We start from the raw sequence: 21504 nt of genomic DNA on the forward strand, positions 1-21504 counted from the left end.
TACAAATTAAGTAATGTCCTGTCAAATAAGGTTGCTGCGTATTGATCCTGATAAAGTTACCCAACATTTGTGTCTAGCTGATGAGTCATCGCTATGATTTGTCTCTAAGCCAGAATGTTTAAACATCGGCTGCCAGGTCTTCGTTGCCTTTCTCTCTTTCCACCTTGCACAAATCTACCAATAATTGCAGACTTGACAGCTCCATTGAAGGAATGAAGGACTCCTGTGAATTGAACCCACGTGGGTTCGAAATGAACACGTGGCAACGAAATGAAACTGTTGCACTGCTATTCTTTGTGATTTATTTTCCTCATTTTACACCAGTGAAATTCAATACAGTACAGCCCTTGGATTTTCTGGTGGTCTCTTCAAATACTCTTCAAGTACCAAAGGAATACTGTACCAGTTTGGTATGGTTTCCACAAAGGTACAACTGAACAAGAGTTTTAATGCTCCTTGGGCCTGCTGGATGATCATTCCTAGGATGGATGAAGGAGATCTTCTGCCTGATTTGTTCTTCTGTTGGAAGATAAAGCTTTGTGTCCTAAACCAGAGATTGATTCCATGGAGAGGTTTTTCTGAGGACCAGAGGGGGTGTGGTTTCACAGGGGTTGGGGACTCATGTTCTAGACAACTCTTTGATGGAGCCAGTTATCCTAAAGCAAAGATGTCCAACCTTGGCAATTTTAAGACTTGTGGACTTCAACTCCCAGAATTCTTCAGCCACACTGGCAACAAGCGGGGCTAAACATATGAACATGTGAATGTTTTTAAAATGTTATCTAATTTTAGGTTCTATTTAATTGGGCCAAACTATGTTATAATAATAATTTTAATTAGCAATTTTATGATATTTGTGTATCTATTGCCTTGAGTCCTACGGGAGAAAGGCGGTATAGAAATATAATAAATAAATAAATACATACATACAGATTCCACCAGTTGACATGCTTTATACTCCGAATTAGATCAACCCTTGATAGTAACAAATCCTTATAAATGTGATTCTACAAGATTTAGCCAAAGTGACTAACCATTAATTAATTAATTCAAAAGATTAGCAAGCCAAAGAGCTGTATTTTCAGGGAGAGAACTATGAGAAAACCTCAATCAGAAATAAAAATAGACTGATGTGGTTTTCAAATATAAAATTTAGAAGTAAAAGGAAACAAAAAGATTTACCAGGATGTAACTATGAATAGGTATCTGGGGGGATCATTAAGACCCCCGGTTAGTCTTTATTTGTGGTTGTCTTTATGTGTTGTGTTGTGTTGTGTACCCATATACATATATAACTCATATCTGTTTGATAATTACAGTATATGTTTTTTTTAATCTGTAAATAATTAATAAAGATCAATTTTTAACAAAATAAATAAATAAAATTTAGAAGTAGAAATAAGAAGGGGGTTTTTCTTACGGATGATTCCCTGATCTTGGCCATGGAATTTAGCAAATAATATTCTTCTATGGAGTCAGCCAAGGCTTTTTCTGGCATGATGAACGAGAGGTTATTCTCACAAAGTACAAATGGAAGATTAATGATTGATGGCTCGAAAGTGCACAGCTCAGATTTGGGCAGGGTAAAGGATTCCCTCCTGTATAAAGGCAGCCATTGCCATTGGAGATGCCTCACTGGCCTTTCCCAATAGGAAGCATCCAGCAACGTTGCCAACATGGCGTTTGATGGTACCTGGCAAGTCTACACCCAAGAGAAGTATGAAGACTTCCTAAAAGCAATTGGTAAGCTACAGGCATTTTCCCCCCCAAAACGAACAGGATCTCTAAAGCAGAATCTGAGGTTTTTACTGGAGACCTGATTCCACTTTGAGCATAGCATCCTCTGGATAAGAGGACAACTGGGAAGCTAAGCAACCTACAATGAGGAGCAAGACAGTTATTTAGGGTAGTCCTACAGAAGCAGTTACTCAAACTCAAGGAAGAAGGAATGGTCCTTACCTGTAGCTAGATAGTGACAATTTTAAGATGTGTGAACTTGGCTAGCTGGAGAATTCTGGGTTCTATCCTTTTCTCTCCCATCTTCCTCAGCACTATCAGATGATATCATTAAAGTTGCCAAAGACATCAAGCCCATAACGGAAATCCATCAGACCGGGAATACTTTTGTGATCACCTCGAAAACCCCCAACAAATCTGTTACGAACACGTTCGTGTTGGGAAAAGAAGCAGAAATGACCGCAATGGATGGGAAAAAAGTCAAGGTGAGTCATACTCAATTATCTGACATTTTATTGTATACTGCCCAGAGTCCTTCTCTGAGAGAGATGGGCAGTTCAAAAATATGAAAAGTTAGAATAGAATAACAGAGTTGGAAGGGACCTTGGAGGTCTTCTAATCCAACCCCCCTGCCCAGGGAGGAAACTCTACACCACTTCAGGCACATGGTTATCCAACATCTTCTTAAAAATTTCCAGTGTTGGAGCATTCACAACTTCTGGAGGCAAGTTGTTCCACTGATTAATTGTTCTCACTGTCAGGAAATTTCTCCTTAGTTCTAAGTTGCTTCTCTCCTTGATTAGTTTCCACCCATTGCTTCTTGTCCTACCCTCAGGTGCTTTGGAGAAGAGTTTGACTCCCTTTTCTTTGTGGCAGCCCCTGAGATATTGCAACACTGCTATCATGTGTCCTCTAGTCCTTCTTTTCATTAAACTAGACATAGCCAGTTCCTGCAACCGTTCTTCATATGTTTTAGCCTCCAGTCCCCTAATCATCTTTGTTGCTCTTCTCTGCACTCTTTCTAGAGTCTCCACATCTTTTTTACATCATGGCAACCAAAACTGAATGCGGTATTCCAAGTGTGGCCTTACCATGGCATTATAAAGTGGTATTAACACTTCACGTGATCTTGATTCTATCCCTCTGTTTATGCAGCCCAGAACTGTGTTGGCTTTTTTGTCAGCTGCTGCACACTGCAAGCTCATATTTAAATGGTTGTCCACTAGGACTCCAAGATCCCTCTCACAGTTACTACTATTGAGCAAGGTACCACATATACGGTACCTGTGCATTTTGTTTTTCTTGCCTAAATGTAGAACCTTGCTTTTTTCACTGTTGAATTTCATTTTGTTAGATAGCAGCCAATATTAAAGTCTGTCAAGATCCTTCTGTATCTTGAGACTATCTTCTGGAGTGTTGGCTATTCCTGCCAGCTTGGTGTCATCTGCAAATTTGATGAGTTCCCCATCTATCCCCTCGTCCAAGTCATTGATGAAGATGGCAGTAGGTTAGACTAAGAAATCAATAGTATTCAAGATCATTATCATCTTGGAAGAAGGCTTTGGCAAATCACATTATATAATTGCCAAGAAAACTATAGAATAGAATAACAGTTGGAAGGGATCTTGGAGGTCTTCTAATCCAACCCCCTGCTTAGTCAGGAACCATTTCATACAAATGATTATCCAACATCTTAAAAACTTCCAGTGTTGGAGCATTCACAACTTCTGGAGGCAAGTTGTTCCAGTGATCAATTGTTCTAACTGTCCGGAAATTTCTCCTTAGTTCTAGGTTGCTTCTCTTCTTGATTAGATTCCATCCATTGCTTTTTGTCCTGCCCTCAGGTGCTTTGGAGAATAGTTTGATTCCCTCTTCCTTGTGGCAGACCCTCAAATAATAGTCCTCTCACCCCTAGTCCTTCTTTTCATTAAACTAGACATACCCAATTCCAGCAACCGTTCCTTATATGTTTTAGCCTCTAGTCCCCTAATCATCTTTATTGCTCATCTCTGCACTCTTTCTAGAGTTTCAACATCTTTTTTTTTACATCGTGATGACCAAAATTGGATGCAGTATTGTGGCCTTACCAAGGCATTATAAAGTGGTATTAACACTTCACGTGATCTTGATTCTATCCCTCTGTTTATGCAGCCCAGAACTGTGTTGGCTTTTTTGGCAGCTGCTGTACACTGCTGGCTCATACCTAAATGGTTGTCCACTAGGACTCCAAGATCCTTCTCACAGTTACTATTGAGCATAGATTTTCTTGGTCCAATTTGGTGCCAAATAGAAACCTTCCTGAGAAAAGGCACTCAAAACTAAATGGCTAATAAGCATTCTGTCAGAATTCACAAATGTTGGTCCTAGGCTAGAATTAATCCCTGTTTATGCTAAAGGGGGGGGGAAGGGCAGCTAAAAATCTGGACTAAGGCAGTCTGGAAAATGGGGTGGTGCCTGGAGACAGTTCAGAAGCTAAATGGTGAACAAGGTGCATTTACATCAGAGGTGGGTTTCAGCAGTTTGGAGACCAGTTACTACTATTGAGAAAGGTACCACATATATGGTACTTGTGCATTTTGTTTTTCTTCCCTAAATGTAGAATGTTGCTTTCAATGAATGGATAGATGGATGGATGGATGGATGGATGGATGGATGGATGGATGGATGGAAGGATGGATAGATAGATAGATAGATAGATAGATAGATAGATAGATAGATAGATAGATAGATAGATAGATGATAGATAGATAAATAAAGGTCTTCTTGATTTGAAAATCTTAAGGCTAGTTATGGAGATGCCAATCCTGGTACTCCCCATCTTATTTATTTTTATTTATTTATTTAATCAAATTTATATACCGCCCTACTCCTGGGGGACTCAGGGTGGTGAACAGCCAGATAAAAATACAAATAATACAAACATTAAAACCCATTAAAATTATTAAATATTTTGGCCGAAACAAATTTAAAACACCCAATTATAAAACAGATTAAACAATTTAAAAAATTTAAAAGGGAGAGTTTTTTCTTAGTTTTTTTCTATAATTTTCTGGACAGACTATAAAAAACATCTATGGAGATTGTCAATCATCCAGGTCATGGTTGGCCTAAAGGTGCTTTTTGCAAAAGATGCCTGGACTTTTCTGCTTTTTTCCTTTGAAAATATTTTGTTTCTCATCTGAGTTAGAACTGAAGAAACTTCTTGGATGTGAAGCAAAACATTTTCAATGGAAAAAAATAAAGAAAGTTCAGTTGCCTTTTGATAAAAGTACTTTCGGGATGACTGCAGGAAACCTTTGCTACTGAAATCTACGGCAAAATATCTCTGCAATTTATTAACTCAAGGTTGTAACTGCAGCACTGTTTTCTTCCCCCCCCCCAACATTGATCTTTTTCTAACATTATGTTTACATTTTCTAGTGGCTTGGACCTAATTGTTGTCAGCCATCTACATGTTTCTTGCTGTTTGATCCATGTTCAGTAACGGTTTCATTGTTTTACAGTGCATGGTAAATCTCATGGATGGAAAATTAATAGCCAAGTCAGACAAATTCACCCACGAGCAACAAATTATAGGCAATGAAATGGTGGAGGTAAGTCAAAGTTCATAGCTTAATAGACAGGAAGAATAAAAAATTAATTTCCCCCAGGAAGATAGGATAAGAAGTTGATTCAAATAAATGGCTGTGATTGGCTGATACAGACCTAGAGAATATGGAACCCCTGTTTCCTCAATTAACCCAGTTTTCTCAGTCTGCATAATATACAAGCCGAGATTAGATTTTTACCACACGCTAGGCTGAAATGTGCTGGAGAACAATGGTAACTCTCCAGGGGTGAAACCCAGTAGATTCTGACAGGTTCTGGAGAACCGGTAGCGGAAATTTTGAGTAGTTCGGAGAACCGGCAAATACCACCTATGCCTGGCCCCAGAATGGGGTGGGAATGGAGATTTTGCAATATCCTTCCCCCAGGATTTGGGAGGGAATGGGGATTTTGCAGTCTCCTTCCCCTAGGATTTGGGAGGGAATGGAGATTTTGCAATATCCTTCCCCAAGGATTTCGGAGGGAATGGAGATTTTGCAATATTCTTACAGAAGTAAGAAAGTAAATTCTTAAATAACTAAAATTCCTGTGTTTTATCAACTAGTGCAGTTCCTCGCTTTTTCAAATGCCATTGATTCAAAGATATATTCATTTTTCTCCTAGTTCTTGCCTGCTGCAATTTTAAAGAGCTATATTTGTGTTGAAATACATTTTGTCAGAAGCTTTACATTCGCTAATTAAAAGTCATTTTAATTTCAAAGGCCCCTATCTTCACTTTTCTCTCACAGACTATTTCCTGCGGCTCAGCCACATTCACCCGAAGGAGCAAGAAGATTTAAACCAAAAGGAAAAGGACTTTATTATTTTTTTTGTAGGTGCTTTTGTACATGAGACATTAAAAAAAAAACACTGTCCATATCAGTTCATGTTTCCTTTTATTCAAAAACAACAGATTTTAGAATGACCAAGCATGTCCTTTTATTTATTTTGATACAATATTGAAGAAAAAGTAGAAAAAGGCAAGGGCAATATATTTATTTATTATTATTATATTATTTTATTTTATTCATTTTGACACAATACAATACAAAGAAAAAATAGTAAAGGTATAAAGCTGTAAAGGTGTATTTATTCATATATTCATCATCTTATTAAATCTATTTATTTACATGTTTAAATTATTGATATGGTCAACAGCTTCAGAACTGCAGGAGTACTATTCAGCAGATTCTGACAGGTTCTGGAGAACCAATAGCAGAAATTTTGAGTAGTTCGGAAAATCAGCAAATACCACCTCTGGTTGGCCCCAGAGTGGGGAGGGAATGGGGATTTTGCAGTATCCTTCCCCTGCAATGGGGTGGGAATGGAGATTTTGCAGTATTCTTCCCCTGCCACACCCACCAAGCCACACCATGCCCACTAAGCCATGCCCACAGAACCAGTAGTAAAAAAAATTGGATTTCACCACTGTAAACACTCTCTTGGGCCTGCAGGAAGAACGAAGTTAACCTGACTGTTCATTGGAAGCACCAACTATAAAGTTAAAGCTTAGGTCACGGATTCTCAACCATGGCAACTTCGAGACATGTGGACTTCTCACTCCCAGAATTCCCCGGCTAGCCACGTTGGCTTAGGGATTATGGGAATTGAAGTCCACAGGTCTTAACATTTGCCATGGATAGGAAACTCTGGCTTAGATGTTACAGATACATAATACAAGTGGAAAAATCATCATGATCATCATGTGATCATCATGGGAAAATCAAAGGCAATTGAAAAAATGGCTAGATATTCTCTGTCAGCCCGCCTCCCCAGACAGACCAGATCAGGAAGACTAAAATAGAAGAATAGAATAGAACAGAACAGAACAGAACAGAACAGAACAGAACAGAACAGAATAGAACAGAATAGAACAGAATTTTTATTGGTGAAGTGTGATTGGACACATAAGGAATTTGTCTTGGTGCATACTCCGCAGTTTATGTCTTTGTAGAACTGTACTGTAGAACTACAATGCAATGCAATGCAATGCAATGCAATGCAATACAATACAATACAATACAATACAATACAATACAATACAATACAATACAATACAATACAATACAATACAATACAATACAATACAATACAATACAATACAATACCAATACCCTGGTGGTGCAATGGACTAAGTGCTGTTATGTAGCATTTAGCAGCCAGCAGCCTGCAATTAGTGTGAGTTCAAATCTCACCAGGCTCAAGGTTGACTCAGCCTTCCATTCTTCCGAGGTAGGTAAATTGAGGACCCGGATTGTGGGGGCAATAAGCTGACTTTGTAGAAACACCACTTATTAAGCCTTAATAAGCAGGAATATACAAAAGAATGAAGGCTATTGCTATAAGTGCATTGTAAGCCGCCCTGAGTCTTCGGAGAAGGGTGGCATATAAATTGAACTAATAAATAAATAAATACCAATACAATACAATACAATACAATACAATACAATACAATACAATACAATACAATACAATACAATACAATACAATACAATTCTTTATTGGCCAAGTGTGATTGGATACACAAGGAATTTGTCTTTGGTGCATATGCTCTGAGTATACATAAAAGAAAAGATACGTTCATCAAAATCATAAGGTACAACACTTAATGATAGTCATAGGGTACAAATAAGCAATCAGGAAACAATATCAATATAAATCATAAGGATAGCAGCAACAAAATTGCAGTCATACAGTCTGTAAATATTTTCACAGCCCTCTGTTTGACTCATGCAGTAAACAGGTCCTCGGTGGAAGGCAGGTTGGTAGCCATTGTTTTTTCTGCAGTTCTAATGATCCTCTGAAGTCTGTGTCTATCTTGTTGGGTTGCAGAGCCAAACCAGACAGTTATGGAGGTGCAGATGACAGACTCAATAATTTCTCTGTAGAACTGAATCAGCAGCTCTTTGGGGCAGTTTGAGCTTCCTGAGTTGGCGCAGAAAGAACATTCTTCGTGGTGCAACAAGGTTACAGTCATACAGTCATAAGTGGCTTCTTTCACTTTAATGAAATAGGGAAGTATCTGCCAGAGTCCCTTGCAGACATGATCTCGTTGTTCTGGATTTAACAATGTTCCCCACCCTTTTGCTTGGGTTTTGAAACTGAGTGTAGAGAATAAGGAAGTTGATTTCGCTGTAAATTCTTGCAGATTTTCAATAAAGTCAACTTCCTTATTCTCTACACTCAAGCATGCAAGAAAACTGCATGGTGTATTCATATAGGCATCAGGAGTTGAGGTCAATTGAAAGGGGTTTACTAGCTATAAAACAACCACCATTTCTTCTAAATTGTAACCTCCACCTATACAGGTGACTGTCTCTCTCTCTCTTTTCTTTTTTTTAATGAATCCAAGACAATCAAGGAGAGAACCAACCTAGAAATAAGGAGAAATTTCCTGACAATTAATCAGTGGAACAGCTTGCCTCCAGAAGTTGTGGGTGCACCATCACTGGAGGGTTTTAAGAAGAAATTGGACAGCCATTTGACTGAAATGGGATAGGGTCTCCTGTTTAAACCGGGTTGGGCTAGAAGACCTCTAAGGTCCCTTCCAACTCTGTTAAAAAGAGAAAGAAACAAAAGCAAAGATTTTTAGCATCTACACTTGTTTGATATAAGAAGGGCACTGGAGAAGTAAGAATGAAAGCAAATACTTAAATAAATAAAATTCTTGTGTTTTATCAACTAGTGCAGTTCCTCGCCTTTTCAAATGCCATTGATTCAAAGATATATTCGTTTTTCTCCTAGTTCTTGCCTGCTGCAATTTTAAAGAGCTATACTTTTTTTTTTAAATTTGATTTATATGCCGCCCTTCTCCGAAGACTCAGGGCGGCTTACAAAGTGCTCAGCAACTTGTGTTGAAATATATTTTGTCATGCCTACAGAAGCTTTACATTGACTAATTAAAAGTCATTTTAATTTCAAAGGCCCCTATCTTCACTTTTCTCTCACAGACTATTTCCTGCGGCTCAGCCACATTCACCCGAAGGAGCAAGAAGATTTAAACCAAAAGGAAAAGGACTTTGTGGAGATTAGGATCGTAGAAAACACCCAGGAGCATAGAAGAGTCCAAAGGCAGATGCATGAATAAATGTGATAAATGTATTTATTCATATAACAAAACATATTAACTATATACAAAGGCTGTCTTAATATCCATTAGGATAGGGGGCACACAGCGTGTGTGACTACCCCTATCAAAGATCATGTCTCCTGGAGAACAAACGTAAAAGAGAGCTAGGTGGAAAGGTTAGAGGGGGTTTTATACTCAGTGTAAGCCCCTCCTCTCCACATAGGGGTGGGGGCACTTCCTGCCTCCACTAATGTCTGTATGATATATGTGCCAATGGCTTGCAAATATTTGACAGTTCCCCTCCTTGCGAGCCAATGGCATGCAAACATACAAATGCAATGCACAACAGATTTTACCCTGTGAGACATAACTTTTTACACAGATCTTTGTGCCTATCTGCTGGTAGAGGTTTTGTGAAAATATCAGCTGTTTGATATTTGGTCTGACAATGTGATAAAGATATAAATCCCATCTCTACTAGTTGCCTAACATTTTGATAGCGGATATCGATATGTCTGGACCTTTTTCCCACCGCATATGCTTTGGCAATGCCTATGGCCCCGGTGTTGTCTTCTATAATTTGGATGGGCAAAGTCGGTGGTGTCCAGATGCTAGAAATTAAGGCATCAAACCATATCAGATCGTTCCCTGCCTCTGATAAGCATGCATATTCGGCCTCAGCGGTGGAGCACGAAACAAATTTCTGTTGCCCCACATGCCAATGGATGGGGGCCTCATTTAATAGTACCAAGAAGCCTGAAGTACTCCTACGTGTCTTGGTATCTCCGGCCCAGTCCGCATCTGCGAAGCATTTTAATTGGGCCTTGTCTCTATTCTCAGGTTCCAAGCGAAGCATGTAATCTGCTGTGGTCTTGAGATATCTTAATAGCTTTTTAATGGCTAACCAGTGGAACTGGGTAGGATGTTCCACTTGTCTAGATAGCAGGTTTACGGCCAGGGCAATATCTGGACGGCTCCAGTTACTTATATATAGTAATGAGCCAATCACTGACCTAAATAGAGTATTATTTTGGAACTCTGGGCTATCCTTGTGTGCCAATCCATAATAGTCGGTCTGCATTGGGATAGCCGTTGGCTTGCTATCTTCCATTTTACATTTCACCAAGAGTTCCTCTATCTTTTCCTTTTGTGAGAGAGCAAAACCTTTTGGTGTAGTGATGATTTGTACGCCTAGGTACTTGTCCACATATCCTAAAGACTTTAGAGTGAACTTTTTTTGTAGGGTCCTGGCAAATATAATACTTCCCCCCTTGTCAGGCCCTATATATAAAAGATCATCGACATACACTAGGACTTTCTCCAGCCCCCCTTTGGTATCCCTTGTGAAGGTACATTTATCAGCTGGAGATGGATGGAAACCCAGTGATTTGAGAGTTTTAGTCAGGCATTTGTACCACAGTCTGCCTGATTGTTTGAGGCCGTACAAACTTTTCTTCAGAAGCCAGGTGTGGCCTTCCTGCCGTTGAAATCCGGGGGCACCTCTGACGTAAATTTCTTGTTTTAGATGTGCGTGTAAATAAGCAGTTTGCACATCAAATTGAAAAATGTGTTCCCCATGTGCTGCTGCGGTGACCAAAGCAGCCCTCACACTTTCCGCTCTCACGGTGGGGGAGTATGTTTCATCAAAGTCCTGCAAGTAGCGCTGTGCGTAGCCTTGTGCTACCAGCCGGGCCTTATAGAGGAGTTTGTTGTTGGGCATTGGCTTGACCTTGTAGACCCAACGGGTGCCAATTGCTTTCCTCTTTTTGGGGACTTCCATGGAGATGAAGACTTTCAATTTTTTGAGACTGTCCATTTCCCGCTCCATTGCCACCCTCCACCTGCGCTGTTCTTCCTCGGGAAGTTGGAGGACATCTGAGTACGTTTTAGGGGCCATGGTAACGCTGTTGACCGAGGCAACACAGCCAATGTCCAACCTTTTGGGTGGCACCCCTTTATTGGAGCGTTTTGACCGTCTGGGAAATTGCCACTCACCATCATCATTGTCATCCGGAGCATCAGTGTCAGAATTGGAGCTGCCGGAAGTATCTTTCCAATCAAAATGGGGCGGGCCTCTGTCCCAGGCGCTGCGAAGATATGGTCGTTTAGGTGAGGCAGGAGGTGTGAAGTCACCCAGGGATTCCTTGTCTGAATCGTCAGAGTCAGGTAGGGATTCATCACCATCTGGATCTTCGCTGGTCAGTTGCTTGGAGTTTGTTGGTTCATCCTCTTCAGGTGGTGCTGCTTGTTCAGTGTCGCTTCTAATAGGGGAATAACCGGGTTCATTGGAATGAATTTTTGACCAATTTGACCCCTCCTCAAAGGAAGCTGATCTAGAGACAATGACAAGGTTATTTTTGTCTACAAACCTAGAGGCCTTGCTGCCGGTTGCATAACCTATAAATCTGAGCCTCCTTGATGCCTTGCCCCCCTTTCTTCTGAGGTGCTTGGGAATATGGACCCAGGCATAGGAACCAAAAATTCTCAAGTGTGAGAGACTAGGTTTCCTTCCATGGACCAGGAAGTATGGGGTTTGGTTAATGGCACTACTCCACGTCCTGTTGACTAGATAATTAGCCATTTTGACCGCTTCTGCCCAAAAAAACTTGGCTCATGTCAGCATCTGCAAGTAGGCAGTTCATGACATTCTGCAGCACTCCATTTCTCCTTTCTGAAATACCATTCTCGGATGGAGTTCGAGGGGATGATTTAAAATGGAGGATACCTCTCTCCTTCATCCACTTTTCAAAAATCTTGGATGTAAACTCAGTCCCCCTATCACTCTGCACCTGAGCGATGCACACCTTGTGTTGCGTTTGGATCTGGTTGTAAAGATATTTGAAGTTGGTAAAGACTTCAGTTTTGTCCTTTAAAATAAATACATGGCCATAACGAGAGTAATCATCTACTACTGTTAAAAAATAACGCCCCCTACCAAGGGAGGGTCTAAAAGGACCAACCAAATCCATGTGTACCAGCTGATAAGGGTACCTTGCGCGACGGGAAGAGACCTTAGGTATAGCAGCAGTTTTAGATTTTGCTGCCTTACAGATGGCACATTCCAAATAGGTATTACAATTCTTTATCTTAAGCCCATCAGAAAAATCTTGCATTTTCTTAATAACCGGGAAGCTGGCATGGCCGAGCCTGCGGTGTAATATATGAGCACAATCCAAATGTAAAGGTTTACCCATGCATACTTTGTCAACCTTATGTATCTTACCATTACAAGCTTTGGTCTGTTCAGTAATGAGAGTAGGCACTGGATTAAAGGTCACCTTAGAGTTCCTCAGGATTGGCTGAGGAGTTGTGACCTTAATGGGCTCAGCCTTAATGGCTTTGGATGTCCTAGGAGCTGGTTTAAAAGCTTCATTGGTTTTAGGTCCAGGGTCCTTGAGTTTCGACAACCTGGGGGCTGGCATAGAAGCTTTCTGCTCTATCTGGGCGTTAGCTCCCTGAGCCCTCTTGTTAGGTTTCTTGTGCCTTTTGACCTGTGCTTTTGGGGAAAAATAAGGCAAATTGTTGATTTTTACAATATCGCCAACAACACTCCCATTTTCGGAAACATAACCTCCACCCTTCTCAAAAACCAGTTTTACATTTTTATCCTCAGTCAATTTTAAGATGCTTAAAAGGTTGTTCTTGATTGAGGGAACATACAGTGCCCCTGTGACATCTCCTATACCAGGCACATTGATCACGCCTTCCCCAGTTACCTCTGCCTTGTCCCCAGTGGCAACTTTTACTGAGGACTTGAGTGGGTGTAAAACCTTAAATCGTTGCTTCGTGTTGGCTATATGCGTTGATGCACCTGAATCAAGAAGCCACAGCCCCTCAGCATCCTTTACCTGGGAGGTGTGATTGTCACTAGTGACACTACAGTATTGGTATCCTTTATGACCACCTCCCCCTCTTCCACGGCCTCTTTTATTTTTACTGTGCTTAAGTCCAGCCGTGTTGGCCCTAGAGCGAGGGCACTCCCTTTTAAAGTGACCTTGTATGCCACAGTCAAAGCAGGTGGGAAGGGTATTAATCCTTTCACTTGTGTCCTGGCGCCTCCTCTGAGGCCTAGGCCTGTGATATGCCTCCTTCATTTCTTGTTGTTCCTCATCTCTGCGTCTTAAATCTTCCTCAATAAAGCGGCCAGAAAAGTATTCTATATTTCTTTGTTCCCTAGAAACCCCTTCTAGAGAAATAATAAAGGGACTCCAGGATTTGTCTAGGGAGTTCAACATCACACTAATTAAAGTGGATTCAGAAACAGGCTCCCCCCTCTGTATAAGCTCATCCCTCATGGCTTTAAGCGTTGCCAAATGTTCCCCCATTTTGACACCAGGTTTGAGTTTATAGTTGTGGAAAATTCTTGACAATCTGCTGGTTGCAGCCATATTGTCACTATGGAACAAATTATATAGGGCAGTCCAAACTTCCTGAGCTGTGAGGCCATCTGAAAGACTGGCATACAGAGCTGTGTCTATAGAACTTAACAGAGTTGTGTAAGCTCTTTTATGCAGGAACTCAATTTCAGGGCTCCAAGGTAAAGGGGGTGGTCTTTTGATCATGTCCAGAGTATTTTCTCTTAAGAGAATTATCTGAATCTCTTTACACCATTTTTTAAAATTCTGACCACTTAAATGTAATTTTTCAAAATTATTTGGCAAAGTTACAAAATTATTGCCATTAAACTGCATGGGGAGTTGTTCAAATGGCTGAAGAGATCCTGTTGTGAATGGCATTGGGATCCCTAAGCCTGGGATCGATTGCTTAGGTCTGGCTCCTTTTTGTAGTCCTTCTGTAGTTTGAAGCAACTGGGCACGTGCAGGAAATGGAGCATGCTCCAAAGCCTTTTCTTGTTGGAGCTCCGATCTCCCTCTCTGAGCTCTGAAGTCAGGTCTGGCTGGAGCCTCAGAATAGGGCCGGACATCATCGATGTGGTGGGGAAGCCTTGGAGGAGTGGGAAGAAGGCCTGGAGATCTTTCTGGAGACTGGAGGCCCATCAGATGAGGTCCATGGGCTGGGTAGGCCTGGAAATGTCTCTGGATCTCCTCTTCTCCATCAGAGGAGCAGGATTGCAGCTCCGGATCATCCCAGCAGGGCCGGAAAGGTGCGGAGGCCTCAGCCTGGGCCTCCCTGGAGCATTCAGTGAATGGTGAGCACCTCTGCAGTGGGGGGTGGGAGGCTGCAGGTCCATCTGGGTTCCTCCGGGGGTGGGAGGTTGGGTTTGGGGCCCTCCTTGAGTGGGCAGCTGGGTCTGGGGCCTCGGGGGGGCCAGTGGGTGGTTGCTCCATTAGTTGCAGGGCAGCGACCAGGGCCTCTATGGCCTCTTTGATGTTTGCCATGGCAGGCGGGGCCTGGCAAGGGCCTTGTGGGCTCGGAGTGGTCCTCTGGGCCGCTGGAAGGCTGAACTGACTGGCTGGCGTTGTAGGCCTGGGCTGTGGGGCTGGGGAGGGCCTGGCTCGTGGTTCTGGCAAAGTGCCCAGGGGAGCAGCCATCTTGGAGGAAGTTGCCTCCGGAAGTGGCCTGGCGGCCATTTTGTTTGGCGGGAAACTGGGTGGGGGGGCAGTCTCTCTGGCGGCAGGCGCCATCTTGGAGAGATCAGGCAGGGGAGTCCTTACCGGGATGGCAGGCATCTCTGGTGCTGCCTCCTCAGGCCTCTCTCTGGCTGCTGCCCTTGTCTTCAGGAGGCAGGCGAGCGCTGCTCTGCACTCCTCTTCTGACATCTCAGCCACTTGCCTGTCCAGGCTTTCATCTGGTCCTTCTGCCCCCTCTTCGTCAGTGCTGAAGAAGCCTTCTCCAGCATCGCTTGGCTCGGCCCCTGGGATCTCTTGCTGCATCTGGGTGGCCTCTGGCTGCCAGGGTGTAGCAGGATGGAAACCCCCTTCAATGTTTTCCATCGTTGATTCAGTCTGGGGCTGCTGTGAAGTTCTCCTCCGTTGAAGGCCTCTGGTCACAACAGGGGAGCTTCTCTCACAGGTTATTTTGGAGGGCATCTCGCCTTTTCAACAGCTCCTGGAATGGAGTTCTGCTACCATTCCCTCTGCTACCATTCTGTGGAAATTGGGATCGTAGAAAACACCCAGGAGCATAGAAGAGTCCAAAGGCAGATGCATGAATAAATGTGATAAATGTATTTATTCATATAACAAAACATATTAACTATATACAAAGGCTGTCTTAATATCCATTAGGATAGGGGGCACACAGCGTGTGTGACTACCCCTATCAAAGATCATGTCTCCTGGAGAACAAACGTAAAAGAGAGCTAGGTGGAAAGGTTAGAGGGGGTTTTATACTCAGTGTAAGCCCCTCCTCTCCACATAGGGGTGGGGGCACTTCCTGCCTCCACTAATGTCTGTATGATATATGTGCCAATGGCTTGCAAATATTTGACAGACTTTATTATTTTTTTTGTAGGTGCTTTTGTACATGAGACATTAAAAAAAAAAACCACTGTCCATATAAGTTCATGTTTCAACTTTTATTCAAAAACAACAGATTTTAGAACAACCAAGCATGTCCTTTTATTCATTTTGATACAATATTGAAGAAAAAGTAGAAAAAAGCTGTGGCAATATATTTATTATTATTATTATTATTATTATTATTATTATTATTATTATTATTATTATATTTTATTTTATTTTGAAACAATACAGAATAAAAAGTAGTAAAGGTATATTTATTTATTTATGTATTTATTGTCTTATTAAATAATCTATTTATTTACATGTTTAAATGATTGATATGGCCACCAGCCTCAGAACCGGAAGTGTAGTTGAGAGGTAGCAAACCACAATGGCACAAAAAGGACCATCCACATGCTGTGAGATCATCATACAAATGCCACCATTAGGTACCTGCATTCAGGGATGGGCTTCAAAAATGTTATCAAGGGGTTCTCTGCCCAGTTGCTGGGTGGGCGTGGCCATGGTGGGCGTGGCCTAGTTGGTCTCCTGCACCATGGCGGGGGGGAGCGTTTTTGCCCCCCCCCCCCGGGCTCCGGAGGCTTTCCTCAAGCCTCCAGGAGGGCGAAAACGGCCTCCCCAGGCTCTGGAGGCCCTCTGTAGGCCAGAAACGGGCCTGTTTCTTGCCTTCCCAAATTTCCGGTAGGCCCGTTTTTCGCCCTCCCTGAGCCTCCACGCGCGCCCTGCACTTACCTGCATCCAAACAGGCTGTGTGGGGACTCCTGGGAGGGGAGGGGTGGGGTGGGTTTGGCCAGCCAGGAGTGGGATTTGGGTTCTCCAAACTGCACAGAATCTTAGTTGGAGGTTCTCCCGAATCCCTGCGAACCCCCAGCAGCCCACCCCTGTCTGCATTGCAGCATCACATTGTAAAGTCCGGCTATACGCTTAAGCTCTCAGTGAACCAAAAAGAAAGACTTAAACGGAGGCTTGAATAAGAATCAACATTTAATCTTTGATCAAAGACAAAAGGCTGGGTAAAACCATTCCAAACACATACAAAGAGATATGTATATGGGAGGGTTCACATCTTCAGAGAAGATGTAACCACGTTTTATACCTTTAAAGCATCAGTTAGATCCCCAATTCTGGCCCCTTAATTTATGTTTGTGTATTCTTTGTTGCCCTGCAAAGGAATCTAAACTTCCAATTAGTCTTATCTTTGTTTACTTAATTGGCCACTTAGCCCCTGGCTCCTGAAGACCAGATCTTATCCAGATCAGGCATAAATTAGGATTGAGATGTAAATTACCCCTTTGTTGATGGCTGGAGTTCCAACAGATACGTACCATGTTTTTAGGTGGCACAGAAAGAGATTGATATGAGCAGGTCAAATGGCAGGGACATACGTTTGACAAATACCAGATACATTTCAGAGGCCTAATGACAATATGTTTGTAACAGGAGATACAAATAGAAAGGAATAATATATATAATACAAAAGCACAATATATATGTTACAGGAACCTAATGATTACAGAATAACAAGCTTTTACTAAATCTAGTATATCAGTATTTTATATTCTATATTATTGTTTCCCTACAACATGTAAATACGTAAATTGCGCCATTTGGGAAATGTTGTCCTCACATGCATGTCCATCTTCTCCTTTCCCTTTGCACTGCAGATGGTCCAGAAATTATTGGCCACAAAACTAGCCAGGTGTACCTGCAAGGTTATGTTTAAAAAAGGCAAGAAGGTGGAACTTTGATGGCATAATTGCCGCTTCACCTTCTTAGCCAGACCTTGAGAGTCCTTCTGGAACAAACATATCTTCACTTGAGCCTACTGTTGAATAAGCATATCCCGGTGACTTCCTTTTCAGGTGGCGTTTGTCAGAAAAGCCCCAGCATTCTTCTCCTTTCTCTATCACCTGAGGGATGAGGTTCAGGTCCATTCCTCTTTTCGTTCAGGACACAGATTAAGAATCTCCCAGCATCCCAGGGTTATTGGGAGAATTTAAGATGTAGAAATGAGTAACATAAGGGGAAAGCTCTATTTAACTAGGGAATTGTAATAATTGAGATACTATTAATTGTATATTGTATTGAAAGCAGAAATGGTTAAGTTGTGGTTTGGAGGAATATATGGGGAAAATTATTTGGTTTATTATTATTGGTAAATATAATTAATTGATTTGTAAGAAATTGGATTGCATGGAAATAATTGGAATATTCATGTTCATATTGATTCATATACAAAAAAAGTTATATAACTAATTGATTTATATTAAAATGTTGAATTTGTATTAAACAATTGTATTACATAATTAACCAATGTAAGGATGGATATAAAAATAGATGACAACGGGAAGGGGCACCTGCATATTCACATTGAAGGCTTGGAATAGGGCGTTTTTGCAAATGGCTTGAAAATAGGGAGGGGGGATTTTGCCTCTTATCCTTTCACAGTCTGTGCTGAGCTTCAGAACAAGGTGAGAGGCAGGAAAATCCCCCCCCCCATTTTGAAGCCGTTTGCAAAAAATGCCCCATTCTGAGCCTTCAGCATATTCTAGAAGGCTCTGAATGGGGCGCTTTTTGCAAACGGATTCAAAATGGGGGGAGGATTTTCCTGCCTCTCATCCTGTTCTGAAGGAAAAGATGGTGTGTGTGAGAAAGACAGATTCCTACCCCCCATCCCCACCCCTCCCAAGGCAGCAACAGCCTGATGGACCCGGACAGGTTCCAGACCGAGCTTGGGACAATACCTCTCTCCCTCTCCCACACCCCGGTCGAGGCTCTGGTGGATGCCTGGGAAAAGGCGGCCTCCGGGGCACTCGACCGTGTCATGCCTTTGCAGCCTCTGACTTGACGCAGATCCCGGTTGAATCCTTGGTTCACGGAGGAGCTCCGGGAGATGAAGCGCCATAGGAGAGGCCTAGAGAGCGGTTGGAGAGCCAGCTGTTCCGAATCCTACCGTTCGCAGTTGGGATCGTTCACACGATTCTATCTGGTGGCGATGGAAGCAGCGAAGCGGGCATACTTCTCTGCCCTCATTGCGTCCACAGATAATCACCTGGCCGCCCTGTTCAGAGTGTCCCGCTCTCTCCTAAATTGGAGGGTGGGGAATGATTCTTTGCAGGGACATGCCAAGGAGTTTAGACAGCATCTGCTGGATAAGATTGCTTGGATTCGGGACGGTCTGGACTCTGACTGGGCAGAGTTGACCATCGGGGGTGAGGTGTTACCCCCTTTGGATAGGGCCCACAACTTGGGTGTCCTCCTGGATTCACGGTTGTCTCTGGAAGACCATGTGATGATCATGACCAGGGGGGCATTTGCCCAGGTTCACCTTGTGCGACAGTTGCACCCTTACTTGGACCAAGATGCCCTACGCACCATTACTCATGCGCTGGTCACCTCTCGTCTTGACTACTGCAATGCTCTCTACCTAGGGCTGCCCTTGAAAACCACTCGAAGGCTTCAGCTGGTGCAGAATGCGGCCACGCGGGTTGTGATGGGAGCGTCCCGACACTCCCATGTTACACCCCTCCTGCGCGGCTTGCATTGGTTACCAGTTGCCCTTCGGGTGAGGTTCAAGGTGCTGGTTATCACCTATAAAGCCCTTCATGGCCTAGACCCGGGATATCTGTCGTACCCCCTGCAACCAGTGACAATCCCCAATCGCCCGGTGCGTTCCCACAGACAGGGCCTCCTCAGGGTGCCGTCGGCCAGACAGTGTCAGCTGGCGACCTCCCAGGGGGAGAGCTTTCTCTGTGGGCGCACCCACTCTCTGGAACCAACTTCCTTTGGAGCTCCGGATGGCCCCTGACCTTCGCTCGTTCCGCCGCGAGTTGAAGACCTGGGTGTTCCATAGCCTGGACTAATGGGGGTTTTTTAATGAATTTTAAACTGTTTTAAATTGGGTTTTAATTTTATATTGTTTTAATAAGGAACTATGCATTTTACCGTTGTGAGATAGGGCGGCATATAAATTGCATAAATAAATAAATAAATAAATAAATAAATAAATAAATAAATAAATAAATAAATAAATAAATAAATAAATAAATAAATGCAGAGAGAGAATCAGCCCCGTCAGGGCAGCCATTTTGTGTACTTGAGTATACTTGAGATCAGTGGTGAGTTTCAAAAATTTTTACTACCAGTTCTGTGGGTGTGGCTTGGTGGGCCTGGCATGGCTTGATTGGCGTGGCTTGGTGGGCGTGGCAGGGTAAGGATACTGTAAAATGGGGGTAGGGCCAATCAGAATTTTTACTACCAGTTCTCCGAACTACTCAAAATTTCCGCTACCGGTTCTCCAGAACTGGTCAGAACCTGCTGAAACCCACTTCTGCTTGAGATCTAGTCTCTACTTGTATCTACTCCTTAAGGACAGTGGTTCAAAGGTCCTTGTTTTCCGGAAAAAGGCTGTGAAATTTTTCCCCAAAATATCAGCTTATCTTCCGCCACTATTCAGATGAAATTCAGCCTGCAACTGAAACTCAGATGCTATTTGTGTCTGGTAGCCGCTACATGACATCCAACCCCTCCACCCTCTAGGCCAGTGTTTCCAATCTTGGCACCTTTTTAGATGTGTGGACTTCAGTTCCCAGAATCCCTGAGCCATATTTAAGCAAAGTAATGAAATACTATTTAGTATTTGAATAGATATTGTTTTATTATTATATAAATAAAAAACATTTCTTGTGAACTGCTTCAGAGGCTCATTTGTTAAAGTAGATCTTAATAGAGATAAAGGTTTACGGTACATTGATTTATTTCCTCAACGACAATTGGGGGATTCTGGGAGTTGAAGTCCACACATCTTTTGGTTGTTAGGGTTGAGAAATCCTGCTGTAGACCACGATGTTCATCCAATAGCAAACAATGTACAATTTCCCTGCAATGTTGATCCTCTGACAATGGTCTGGATGACAAGAGAAATAACATTTTTCTTTTCCTCTGGTCTAGTACATAAATACCCATGTCACTTTGTATTAGGACAGATGCTAATTGAAATTAGACGCTTGGCAACTGATTTGTATTTATGACCGTTGCATTGTCCCAGGGCATGTGATCAGCTTTTGGGACCTTCTGATAAGCAAAGTCAATGGGGAAGCCAGATTCACTTAACAATGTTACCAACTTAACAACTGCAATGATTCGCTTAACAACTGTGGCAAGAAATGTTGTAAAGTGGGGCAAAACTCACTAGACAAATGTTTCACTTAGCAACATAAATTTTGGGCTCAAGTGTGGTTGTTTGGCAGCTAGTGGTGCGGCATTGCTGGTTGTTGAACAATTATCCATATATCACTATACATGTCCTTCTGAATTATGCCCGCATGATTGGCATTTTACATAAGGTTTCTGTTTATTGCAAGCTTCACCCAGTTGCTATATGAACATCTACCCTGTTTCCCCCAAAATAAGACATCCCCTGAGAATAAGCCTGATCGGGCTTTTGAGCGCATGGCAATAAAGCCAAGCACTTATTTCAGGGTTCAAAAAAAATAAGACAGGGTCTTATTTTCTGGGAAACACGGTAGAAAAAGTTTGCAAACAGTAACAAGCCTAAAAACCTGGTTTGTTTCTTTCCTGCTTGTTATCTGAACCTTGCAGTTCAGCATTACATAAACCAAGCAGCCCCCATGACAGATGAAGATTACCGTCCCTCAGCAAATTGTCAGGATGTGAATATTATTGCAA

General features: G+C 42.4%; 1 protein-coding gene across 1 annotated transcript; it reads left to right on the forward strand.

Annotated features, from left to right (window-relative positions):
- Window positions 1–1611: 1611 nt before the first annotated feature.
- Window positions 1612–6199, forward strand: LOC139321058 (fatty acid-binding protein, liver). The gene is made up of 4 exons (XM_070949669.1): window positions 1612–1743; window positions 2050–2222; window positions 5241–5330; window positions 6072–6199. The coding sequence occupies exons 1-4, from the start codon at window positions 1677–1679 to the stop codon at window positions 6120–6122; spliced, it is 381 nt and encodes a 126-aa protein (XP_070805770.1). The 5' UTR covers window positions 1612–1676; the 3' UTR covers window positions 6123–6199.
- The last annotated feature ends 15305 nt before the right edge of the window (window positions 6200–21504 follow it).

Source organism: Pituophis catenifer, unplaced genomic scaffold (assembly GCF_029215685.1).
Source record: "Pituophis catenifer annectens isolate HBS135680 unplaced genomic scaffold, rPitCat1.0.hap2 SCAF_9, whole genome shotgun sequence".
NCBI lineage: Eukaryota > Metazoa > Chordata > Lepidosauria > Squamata > Colubridae > Pituophis > Pituophis catenifer.